Source organism: Trachypithecus francoisi, unplaced genomic scaffold (genome assembly GCF_009764315.1).
Source record: "Trachypithecus francoisi isolate TF-2019V2 unplaced genomic scaffold, Tfra_2.0 Lachesis_group9, whole genome shotgun sequence".
NCBI classification, from domain to species: domain Eukaryota; kingdom Metazoa; phylum Chordata; class Mammalia; order Primates; family Cercopithecidae; genus Trachypithecus; species Trachypithecus francoisi.
This window is the reverse complement of record NW_022681474.1, coordinates 63,295,233-63,307,800: the sequence shown is the minus strand read 5'-3', so window position 1 is coordinate 63,307,800 and position 12,568 is coordinate 63,295,233. Positions and strand designations below refer to the sequence as shown.

The 12,568-nt window shown below is 35.4% G+C and overlaps 1 protein-coding gene across 2 annotated transcripts in view; it reads right to left on the bottom strand.

The window, feature by feature from the left end:
• Window positions 1-11,904, bottom strand: part of EPC1 (enhancer of polycomb homolog 1) — a 117,818-nt gene extending 105,914 nt beyond the window's left edge. The window contains exon 1 of one of the 2 annotated variants that reach the window (XM_033209550.1): window positions 11,200-11,904. In XM_033209550.1, coding sequence (XP_033065441.1) covers window positions 11,200-11,202 — 3 coding nt within the window. In that variant the 5' untranslated portion in view covers window positions 11,203-11,904. The remainder of the gene's footprint in view (window positions 1-11,199) is intronic. The other variant, XM_033209551.1, reaches the window with a different exon arrangement.
• Between the last annotated feature and the right edge of the window lie 664 nt (window positions 11,905-12,568).

Sequence of the window (12,568 nt, the reverse complement as noted above, 5' to 3'; positions counted from 1 at the left end):
ATTACTGGCATAAGCCACCGTGCCCAGCCTTACACTATTGTTATTAATGTAAAGACTGGCATGAGCCACTGTGCCCGGCCCCAAACTTTTTTAAAACAATAAGCTGAAGAAACTTTTAAAAAGGTTAGTAAGAGATGAATTTCACTAAAAAAATCTGATTAAATGTAATGTAGATAGTTTTGAATTTTAGACATAAAGAAAAAAATGTTATTTAAAAGTCCAGAAAATTTCATAATCATAAAAATTCAAAATTTACAATTCCATATATTTGGCATATAAAATAACATGTATATTAAACTTTCAATTTATTTTTAAATTATATATATTTTTTCAAGTTTCCCCACTTTTTCACTAGGAAAACTTGTGAATACAGTGTAGTTGAATAAATGTATTTTAAAAATGCAAAATCGTAAAGTCATATAAAGGCGTGTTTTCCAATTGAAGTGTACACATTTGCATTGAATTCTGAGTTTGTATTTATTTGAAAGGAAATAATAAGCAGACAACTGACTGTTTCTATCCTCTCAAATAAACAGCAGTGCCATTCTGCTGTTAGCCAGCCTAATATAGTGCAACTGTTATTTTTCTTCTTTTCTCTGTCAATCTCTGTTCATTTTTGGGAGAAGAATGCTAAGTTACTAATATAAGTAGCCTTATAAATGTAAACTCATAATTGTCAGGAAATGTTACATAAGCGAATGTCTTCTGTATCTTTCAACTTTTTGGTGCCCTTATGCTGCCCCCTGCTGTCCAGTGTCCACACTTACCGAAAATTGTCCCAAACTTCCAACCTTTACTACTTCTCTTCACTCTCCCTATCAAAACTTACCTGGCAAGAGACCCAGACTGTTGGAGTTTTCCTCCACAATGCCACATGGGTTAACAGACAAATAAAAGAAAGAAGTAGTTCCCTCTTTATTTATCCCTTCATCGTTTTCTGGCAATTGACACAAGCATTTGAACTGGTGTTCTCTGGGCAATGCGTGATTTCTACGTTCCCCAGCTTGGGATTCCAAACCCTCTCTGTGTTAGTCCAAGCTCCTCTCATGGACCTATCTCTCCCAGTGTCTAACCTCTGCACATCATAGCCTACTCTCTATCTGCACTGACTTCTAGCTGCGTTTCCCAAAGTCATGTGTGTTCTTCCATTCTTGCATGTGCCCACACTGCTTTGTCTACCTGGAAGGTCTTCTCTCGATTTTTATATGCTGAAAGTCTATCCGTCCTTCAAGGTTCCAGTCAAAACTACCTTCTCCTTTATGGCTCATGGCAGTGTTTTTTTTTTTTTTTTTTTAATGTAGTAGAGATTCAATAAAGATTTATTTAATGAAAGAAAAGCAGATAATAAACCTTATATTCTATCTGACTCATTAATAGAGTACTTGGAGAAGATAATGATCTATTCCAGGGAGCATCTTTAATACTGCAAAATCCATACTCCTGAATAGGGTGATCTTTTAAATTCCCATAGCACTGTGTAAGGCCTATTTTGATCTCTGAAATCAGGTTTGCCTAAGAAATACAGAACTTAGAGCACATCTTGAGTACTTGTGGCAAGTCTGGCACTATTCAAGGCACTTTAGATGCACTAACTCATTGAGTTCTCATAACAGCCATGTGAGGTTACGTAATATTACCTTGTTTGATAGAAGAAGAAACTGAAGGCCTGGACAATTGGTAGTAAAGGGCAAAGTTAGGAACTTGGAACAGATCAGACAAAGCCATGTGCTTTAAGTGTTCTCCTAATATCTGCAATAGAAACATGGATGGAGAGGCTTCTGGTCAGCTATTCTGGAAGCTAAAAAACCTTGTCAGTAGAATAACATTGGAACTTGTGACCACATAGCCAGACAAAGCAATGAGAGAAATTCAGTCAGTCAAGGAGCAGAAATATCTGAAAGAGTTGATTGCCCTATGAGACAATGTGAAAGAATATGACATTCTGCCAAGTTCAAAGGTGTGTAGATTTAGAGATAAAAGACAGCTACATATTCTAAAAGGATATGAAGTGCAAAAAATCCAGGTATTTTTCAATTGACGTAGCCATAGATTCTAACCTGACTTGAAAATAGGTAATGATATGACTCAATATCTAAGACAAGTAGGCCTTCAGAATACCTTTTTTAAATATAAAAAAACCAGTAAATATAAATGAGGCTTAGTACACCCCATCAGTGTTTCAGACAAGGATCTAGTTGTGTTCCAACCAAAACCACTATTCATCAAAAAATTTGAACAAGCTAAGAAGGCAGACCAAAAAATTCACTGGGAAGATAACACCCCAAATTGTTTGGGTAGGTCCTAACGGTTCTTTTAACAGGTAAGCATATTTTAACTCCAGAAAGATTTAGAATGTGCTGTCGAAAGTACTGCAATTTTTTTTTACTGTAAGTAATTGTACTATTTAAGAACATTTGACCTAATGGAGTAGGAGGTCAGCCTATTAGACTTTCAAGCAGAATTCTTACTAAGTTTATGTGTATTATTGAAACATTAGAGCAAACTTAAGGGTTACCATGTTTAGAAGTTAAATTATTAGATCTGTAAGATTTTAGCTTCTTGAAAATGTTTACAAAGTACTAAAGAAGGCAATTATATGTACTAAATTTATAAATTCAGTGTAAAAAGTTGGGAAGTGTTTAATTAAGTCATGCTACAGATAAGACCAGATATTATTTAAAGGATCATGATTTCTAAAAGTTGCAAGATTTATGAATGTGATAAGATTTGTATACTAATTTTAAAACATAATGGAGAACTACTACTTTGAATATATAAGTTAAAAACATTTTATGTATATATTTTAAAGACTAGAATTAACTTCTGAATAGCCTTTCAATAATATAAAACCCACTCTGAAGGGCATGATAACTGAAGAGGAGTTACAGGGCTGGTTTTCTTCCAGCAAAAGTTTATATTCATTAGGCAATTTATTGCTTCACTCCACAGAACTGGTTTCAACATCGTTAATCTTCATTTAGGTCTGGGCCTCCCTCACCTTCTAGGAGATGGATTGTAGGTTTTGAAAGATGGAGATGAGAAGTAGCCTGGCTAGTCTACAAAAACCTCCCCCAAGTTTTTGGTTTAGTGGCTTGCTTCAATAGCCGTCATCCTGTCTGTATAACTTAGCAATTCTCAACCCTGACGCTATGATCCCATGGACAACTTTGGGAAGTTCTTATTTCCAGATCCCATCCAGTGCAACAAAATCAGAACTTTTTAGGGTAGGGCATAGACATTTTGTTTTTAAGTTTCTGGGTGATTTTCCATACAGGCAGAGTTGAGAACCACTGGCACAAGAGTGTGAGCCTCACATGATCTGAAGGACCCAGGATCATTCTAGACCAGGGCTGTTCAATAGAGCTTTGGGCACTCATGGAAATGTGCTATAAATCTGTGCTGTCCAATATGGATGGTAGTCACTACCTGGGTGTAGCTATGGACCAACTGAAATGTGGATAGTGTGACTGGGAAAATGAACTTTAAAATTTAAATCAATTCAAATTTAAATTCACATAGTCACATGTTACTAGTGAGTACTGTATTGGATAGCACGGTTCTGGAGTTTTAGGCAATTTTAAATGATCTGAGTCTACTATTAAATAGGTGCTGAATGACTCTTTTTAATACTAGACCACACTAGCCCAAACTTACTACTTATGCCTCTTCAGGATACTTCATACCAGCTTCTTAAGAAAACCTCCAATGGTATGGAAGGATGGCTTGAAGCTTATAATCGCTTCTGAGGATAGAAAGGACATGGAATTTGCTGATTTTTTCCTCCCTCATTTAGGTTGGCAATTTGTTTCTTGAAAAATGAACGAACACCTTCAGAACTAAAAATTTCTGAAGTCTCATAGCTTAATAATGGAGCCACAAAGCAATTAAACTCTTGGAAATGGTCTTCCTCATTCTTTGGCATGTTGCAGTGTTTTTCAACTGGGGATTGTGACCTCTGTCTTGGAGGATGGAGAGTTTCCAGTGGATTGGAGCAGTGGTCTGAGTTTCAGAGCTAAATATAGGTCATTGGCATGGCAGCTTCCTTTTCTCGGTCTCATGGATACTGTGTCCTACTAGTGAATATGGGGCATTGGTGGTTGGTGGAATACAATCTTGAGAAGAACAGCAAAATGACACAGATTCAGGTCTTTCACCGATGGACCTTGATATTGAACAAAACTAAACTCTACTTTTACCTACTTTAAAAAAAATCATTTGTAAAGTATGAGTGCTATTTTAAAAAGTTAAAAATACATTCATGAATCATTGGCAAATAAATTTTAAATGTGATATAACGCTAAAGTATAAGGAGAATCCTCCATGGCCAAGCGTGGTGGCTCATGACTGTAATCCCAGCGCTTTGGGAAGTCGAGCAGGTGGATCACCTGAGGTCAAGAGTTCGAGACCAGCCTGGCCAACATGGTGAAACCTCGTCTCTACTAAAAATACAAAAAAAAAAAAAAAAAAAAAAAATTAGCTGGGTGGGGTGGCGCTGTAGTCCCAGCTACTCAGGAAGGCTGAGGCAGGAGAACTGCTTGAAACCAGGAGGCAGAGGTTGCAGTGAGCCAAGATCGCACCACTGCACTTCAGCCTGGGAGGCAGAGGGAGATGCTATCTCAAAAAAAAAAAAAAAAAAAAAAAAAAAAAAAAAGATGCCTCCTTCAAGTCTTTGCTCAGCTTTCACCTTTTCAATCAGCCTGCCCTGACCATCCTATTTATTAATTTCTTTTGCCAACTATTAAATGACACCCTTTCAAAGTTTACAATCTATACTTCAAAGCCAAAATACTTATCATGGCAGACAGTATCTGATACTCTAGAGCAGTATCCTCAAATGTTGTTGCCTGGACCAACAGCATCTCATCATCTGGGAACTTAGAAATGACAATTCTCATGCCCCGCTACAGGCCAGTTGAACCTGTAACTCCTGTGGCGGGTGCCTGGCAATCTGTGTTTCAAGAAGCCCTCCAGGTGATTCTAGGGCACACCAATGTTTGAGATCCACTGATCTAGAGTACAACAAAACCCCTCAAAATGTCCCAGAGGTGAAAGCTTCCATATATGCCAAAGTTATGAAGACTGAAACATTTCAGTACATACAATTGGCCTTATACATTGTGAAATAGATGCCAATATTCCATCTGGACCTAATGTTATGAATCATAAATTTACCCACTTCAATAAGGCCTCACTGAATCTCTAGGCTTTGATCTTCTTTTCCCTGTAAAAATTTGTGTGAAAGAATTTCATGAGATGTTCCTGAAGAGAGGAGGTAATGTACAAGTACAAATGTATTGGACGCAAATTCAATATACAAAATTTCATCTGTATATGACTGATAAATCAGAAGGCCAATTACTCATTCTAGGAAAACATTGTTAGATTTACAAAGTAATAAATTAACCAGAGGATTCAACAGTAGTATCATAGAGCGCATTTAAAATACAAATCAGGCTGGGCGCGGTGGCTCATGCCTGTAATCCCAGCACTTTGGGAGGCCGGCGGGTGATCACCTGAGATCAGGAGTTCAAGACCAGCCTGGCCAACACGGTAAAATCCCATCTCTACTAAAAATACAAAAAAAATTAGCTGGGTGTGGTGGTGGGCGCCTGTAATCCCAGCTACTTGGGAGGCGGAGGCAGGAGAATCGCTTGAACCCAGGAGGCGAAGGTTGCAATGAGCTGAGATTGCGCCATTGCACTTCAGCCTGGGCGACAAGAACGAAACTCGGTCTAAATAAAATAAAATAAAATAAAATAACAGAGAACACCAATTTTACAAATATCTCATGTGATAGTAAAGAAGAGGAGGTAAGTACACAGGCTCTGATTTCAGACTTCCCAAGTTCAAACTCTAGCTTTTTCATTTCTATGTAACATGGGCCTAGCCTCAGGGGTATAAACCTCTCTATGCCTCAGTTTCCTTGACAGCAAATGGGGTATAATAATTGCCCTATCTCCTAGTTTTGTGTGAGGATTTAACGAGATAGAGGTAGCATTTAGGCTAGAGACTGGAACATAGTAAACTCTAATCAAATGTTGTTTTTGTTATTTTTAAAATTAGCCCACGAGTGACATATCTGGTCACTGAGAAAACAGACTAATGTTTTAATCATTGAAGAATGTTTATACAAAACAGTTCAAGTTTACACAAAGCAATTAAGTGCTAACCTTATTGAACTGTAAATATTCAGCAGGTGTTCACCCTTCTAAGCATCTTTCCTAGTTAAACCAATCCTGGTAATTTCAGTCCCCTTGTCAGTGACTGGTTTAGGTGTGAGCATGTCCTACAAACCTGGCCAATGAGCTCTAGGAAACATTGTGCTATGGGGCTTCTGAGAAAGGATTTCTTCCCTTACAACAAGATGAATAAAAGTAACTCTCCTCACTTTGGATATTTTAATATTAGGATATGATGCCTGGGTCAGCAGCAGCCACTTTGTGACTATGAGGACAGACATAGCTGATGTTATGGCAGCGTAAAAGGTTAAAGGAACTTAATAACATTGTTGAACCAAACCTAGAACTCACTATTGAAGCAAACTTAGAACTCACTTGCCACCTGATTACTCATTTAGTTGAAAAAATAAATATCTTTATTTTTTATGCCACTATCAGGAGAGTTCTATGTTAGTATGAAAGCAAACTAAATAATATATCACATCCAGCTACTATAGATTAATTGGCTGTATGACACAATAATCTGGTAACTTTATTCCTGAGATCATCTTAACCCACATAGAGATTCCTTAATAAATAGTTCCTTCTCCTCCAATTCATCTATATAGAAATAACATCAGTCTTACTTTCCTGCTCCATACCTGATATGTTTAACTAATTGATCATTAGCTAAGTGTCTAATTATATTATTTTCATAAATTAAAATATCTGTTTTTATTTTTAAAATTTCTGTTATATATACCATGAGAAATTATTACAGAAGGTTCTAAAGTAAAAATTTTAGTTCTAATATAATACTTCAATACTAATTTTATTTCCTTGCTTCATCTTCGCAGTTTATATTTACCTTGATGTTTATTTGATGATACTGTGAGCAAAATGTGAAAAATGAGGCCCTACCATGTTTAAAAAAATGTTTTCATCAAATAGATCCCACAGGGACATGCACAAAACTCCTACTACTAGAGTGATCCTCTCTTCATCTCTTTTCTCTAGCCAATACGTCAAAGTTTTATTTCTCATTTTGCAATAGGAATTTGTATTAGGTAACCATCTGTAGCATCTATTTGGGTTATATCTAATAAGGGCTACATCCTCTCCCAGCCCCAATATGTGAGTACTTGATGCCCGAATAATGGTCCTTCAATGGAAGAACACTTGTCAAATCCTATTTAAACAGATCTAAATTTAAAAAATATTTTTTTCCAAAAATATTTTTTGGCCTTCATTTGGGAACCTCACACATCTAAGACTTTAGATTTAAAGTATCTTTAGAACTCTGAACCACATTGGAGTGTAGACTCCATTACAGCAGGAATCCTTGTCTCTTTTGCTTAATATTGCATCCTAGCGTCTTTTCAGAATGATACATAATAGATGGCGGAGGATCTAGAATAAACAAACCCCCAAATAAAATAAAAACAAATGTTGAACAAATCAAGTATAGAATCTGCTTTTATCTTTTTCATAAAAATATTTATAAAATTATACATCCGCTCTACTTTCCCTTTAGATTCTCCATTTGATAATCATTTTGGAAAGATCAAAAACAAAGTCCTAACACAAACACACATTTTGTGTATCATTTTCCTCTTGTTTTCCTTTGCAAAACCATGCTGAGGATAGCAGTGTATCTGTATCGTCTTATGGAAAGTAGTAACACATCTAGCAAATAACAGAGGTAAATATGCACAAGAAGTGGGTAGAATTGGAAACAGACAATTTCAGGTTTATATTGTATGTGATTTCACAGGATAGAATTTTAATTTATATTTTCTTCTTTTAAAAAAATTCATTCCAAGGTAGATTAGATGAGCCCTGGCTAATATTTTTAGCATTTTATGTTTGGTCACCTTAACATCTCTAAATCTTTCTTCCCTTTGTTTCCTCACCCTACCATTACCTATTACCTAATGAGTTTGGCTAACCTGAAACTTCCTCAGTCTTTAACAATACTAATGAATGTAAGTTAATAAATTAGGAAATTGAATTGGGTCATTACATTGTCTTAATATAATTTTCAGTTTATTTGTTATTGATCGAGCTCCATAATTTCAAGTTCATTTTTCTGAGGTTTATTGTTTAGAGTTTGATTTACAGATCTCCATGTCTTTGGCATGATTTCTTTCTGCTTTCTGCAACCTGTTTTTTGGTTATTTCACTACTCATTAACCCCTCCCTCCATCAGAGGGATGGGCAGGATGAGAAAAGTGATATGACAATATAGTAAATTTTGCTACTTGCTATTATCTGATAAAATTGGTGTGCAAGAAAGAAGTAAGTATGTAACTGTTGACTAAAATGACATTTTGGGATTTTTAAAAAATAATTTTTTTTGGTCCATGGTCTAGCAACTGTTACCATGAAAGACTGAGTTAGTTCTCTATCTACTAAATTTAATAAATAAAGGTTTTTAGTAAAGAAATTTGTTATAATTCTAATCACAATCACACCAAGCTCATGAACTAAATTTCTATAAAAATGTTATCAATTAAAAAAATTAATGTCCAAGGAATCAAGAGTTAAAATGAAGCTCAAGGTGGATTTTAAAATGGAGAATAATATAAAATAGTGAATTGTTTCTGTCTCATAGATTTCAACCTCCTTAAATACATAGTGATGTAAGAGTCACATATAAAATGTTATCTGTCATATAAATATATATGAAGGATTTTTAAAAGTGAAGATTTAACTGTAATCGTTACTTCATAATCAATGATGTAATAGTCAATGATGTAGGAGAACAAAGAGCATTGCATAGCTACATATGGACTTCATAGCATCAGTTTGTTTTTAAAAGGGGGCTACATTATATACATATGTTTAGTTTTCAGAGATTAAATAAAATAAAAATTATCACCATTCTGAATAGCAGACTATTTTAGCAATACATGTGTTGGAAAGTATATTTTATTTGGTAGATCAACTTCAGAGAACTAAACTCTCCAGCATAACCAGAGGGTTAGATAATATATTTACACCTGCAGTATTTCATTCTATAAATAATCTATAATGTCAAAAACCAACTTTGATGGGGCATTTACATTTTACGAATAGCTAAAATGTTACGGTGAACATTTTCACATTTTTATAGCATAGTATAAACAAAATAAGGGCATAATACATAATTATTTTTGAAGTTCAAGGAAAGGGATATGTAGATAGAGTATAGAGACACAAAAATCAGAAATACTATTTTTAGCCATTTTCACACATCCTTTTACTTCAACCTGTTAAATGATTAAAAAGTGAAATGAGCATTTACATATTTCAAAGTGGATAAACACACTAAATAATAATTCTTGACATGTTCACTCTTTCAAAAAATAATCTCTTCAATCTTATGGAAAAGTGGTCTAGTATACTATTTCAGTTGTTTTTATTTTATGTGGCAAAAAAAATATGTTTTAGGGTTCAGTTACTGATTTGTCCCACTTTCTTTTTGAACTAAGGGCATGCTTACTATCTCCATAAACAACTAAAATATTTACAGAGACCAGTAAAACCTATGTCAGATCGTAACACATTTTTGTTCTTGGGAGGCTTTGGGCCTAAATCCCATGTTCTCTAATCAGATAACTCTCAATAAGAACAAAGATGAAAAAGATATAATCCTGCATTTAGATATGTGAACATCAAAATTTTTAAAGCTAAAAGCAACTGTGCACATATTCTTAAAAAATTATCTTATTCCAAAATATTTGTTATTTTTTAAACAAGGCTATCTGTGAATTCAGCTGAAGTATCATTTCGAAATGAAACAAATAATAATGTAGGAATTATTATATGACTATTTATTAGAAAAACCTCAGGAGAAACTTAGAATAGTTATTTAAGAAATCCCTAGGTTCAAAATGAAATTCAACTTTTACAATGTTGAAGGAACTAAAACTCAAATGTTTGGTTAAATTGAAAATACACCAACACATATAATTTTGTAATATAAGGAAAATGCAAAATGTTACTAAAAGGATAAATCGACAGCTTATTATTGAATAATTGTGATATAGAGATGATAAATCAGATCAGATAAAACAACTGCAAACTGCATGCCTGTCCCTGATGTTCCCTCGACTGCTTGTGACGACATGTCTGCTCTCACCATAGTTCACAGTTCACAGAAAACATTTAAATAACACAACTGAATATTTCCACTGACTAAAATGAACTTTCTTTAAGAAAATAAAGGGAGAAGAGAATAGATCAAATCTTGCCCCACCTCTTTTTTTTCTTCCTTTTTTCTTTTAGTGAAACTGACATAAATTGTTGAGGAGCACTACAGCGCCACCAACACAGATCAATGCAAAACAAAAAAGATCTCCCACCGTGTGCAAAAAGAAAAAAAATTAGAAAAATGCCAAAAATTACAAAATGTCTCCCAAATGTACCTTATTGGAGAAAAACAAGCAAGATCTGCAAAGATTATCTAATGAAGAGCTTCAAAGAAATAATATCATAGACTACAAGTTGAGATCTGATCAGCAAATAAAAGAACCACTATTTAGTAACAGCCATAACTTAATATAAACCCGGTTATGTCAACCTCCACCTTCATTATACCAAGGGCAGCTTTTCTGTAGTTTGTATCCAAGTAATCTATCAAGAGAACCCCAATAGGTCCATTTTAAAAAAACTATATCCATAGTTTGCCTGCTGATAATTGAGTCCTGGACAAATTAGGTAAGACATAATTTTTATAAAGAGGATATGCACATATTTGGCATTGCCAACATTACTGGCACAAAACAAGTCCATCTTGAAATATCTGAGTTCCTCTGTAGTTCACAGTAATTAAAGTATAATTTATATTATAAACATTTAGCTTTAACAATGAAAAAAAAAACTATTTTTTTTCTCTTGGTAAAAATTAACCAGGCAAGATTAGGTAGAACGTGCAGAGATCAAAGCTAAAGAAAAATACAAAGATTGGTTTTGTTAGAAGAAACACAATGAAAATCCTTTTTAGCCGGTGGCTCTTTCGAAGACTGAATGACATAAATGGTGAAAATTACAAACTTACCATTAGTGCAGGCAAAGAAGACGGCAGTTCTTGAAAAAAAATTGTAACAATATAGGCTGGATACTTGTGTCTCTAGAAACAACAGCCTCCAGGCAGCATACGGATCTTCCAACATCTTTAAAATGTTTGGTAAATAAAAAGTAATACTTTCTTCCATGATCGGCTGCCGAATGGGGTGGCTTCCCTCAGGATCTATGGGCGTTTGGGAGAAATCGGAGAAATATCCACAGAAGATTAAAAGCAGAGGAGGCAGCACAGCCAGAAGACTCTGGGGTTAACAACTTTGCGATGGCAAGCAGGCGAGCGCTGATTGGCTGGGAGGGCAGTGTCCCTACAGTCTGCACTATCCCCCGCTGCCCCCGCCTCCTGCAGCTCGGAAAAAAATGCAGTGTGTGTGCCATTTTACACTGGGCTTTTAAAAGCACAGCCACCCAAATGACAAAAGTCTAAGCTCGCTATTAAGTGACACTGCAAGACAATAGCACCCACGGCTGCCTGTGAGCTCGGGGGAATGCCCCTTTTAACATCTGAAGGAACACTCTGGCTTCTTGGATGTGGGGTTTTTTGTTTGTTTGTTTTTGTTTTTCCTTTTTTAAAACAGCATTATCATGTTTTTCTTGAGCAAATTGTTGCTCCTTTCCAAAACGTCGATAGATCCTCCGCATGCAAACCTGGCCATGTAAAAACTATGTCCATCAAAATATTTTTTCAATTTGATCTCATGAGGGTAGACCTAGAGAAGCCAGTCATCCTGGAACAAAATTCATGACTCCTTTAGCTCCGAGATCTCTAATTCCTTGGGAAAAAAATATGTAATTTCTTATTCACAGTAACTACCATGTGTGCAAAAAGTAAAATAAAATAATGAATTTAGCGGTTAAATGAAAACAATAGGCATATTCCCGCCCCCTCCCCCGCCCCCCTTAAAAATTGTTTCAAAAACCTTTACCGGCTGGCAGAATTCTACCATTCTGCCTTACAAACAAAATGGCTGTGGTACTGAGTTTTTTAGGATCCTCCCACTGTGCCTCCTCCTGGCCTCCAGGAAGTGGTAAAAATCCAAAATAAATACAGTACTGAAAGTACACCATTGAGTCTGAATTCGGGGGAAGCCTTTGGTAAGAGGGTCTTAGAATTGTGCTGGTCATTATTAGTTTTTTAAAATTGTTTTGAAAAGAACATCAATCACTAGAGATTTACTTGACTGTAATTTGAACTTCCTGCTTTACATATTTATAAGGTCTTTCACCTATCTTGGCAGGCTTTCAAATTAAGTGGGCTGGGAAATTTGACGCTCGGTCTCTAGTTGTGAGCTGAGTCAGGTATTTGGTGTTTGCAACTGGGCTTTTAAATAAAGACAAAATCTAAG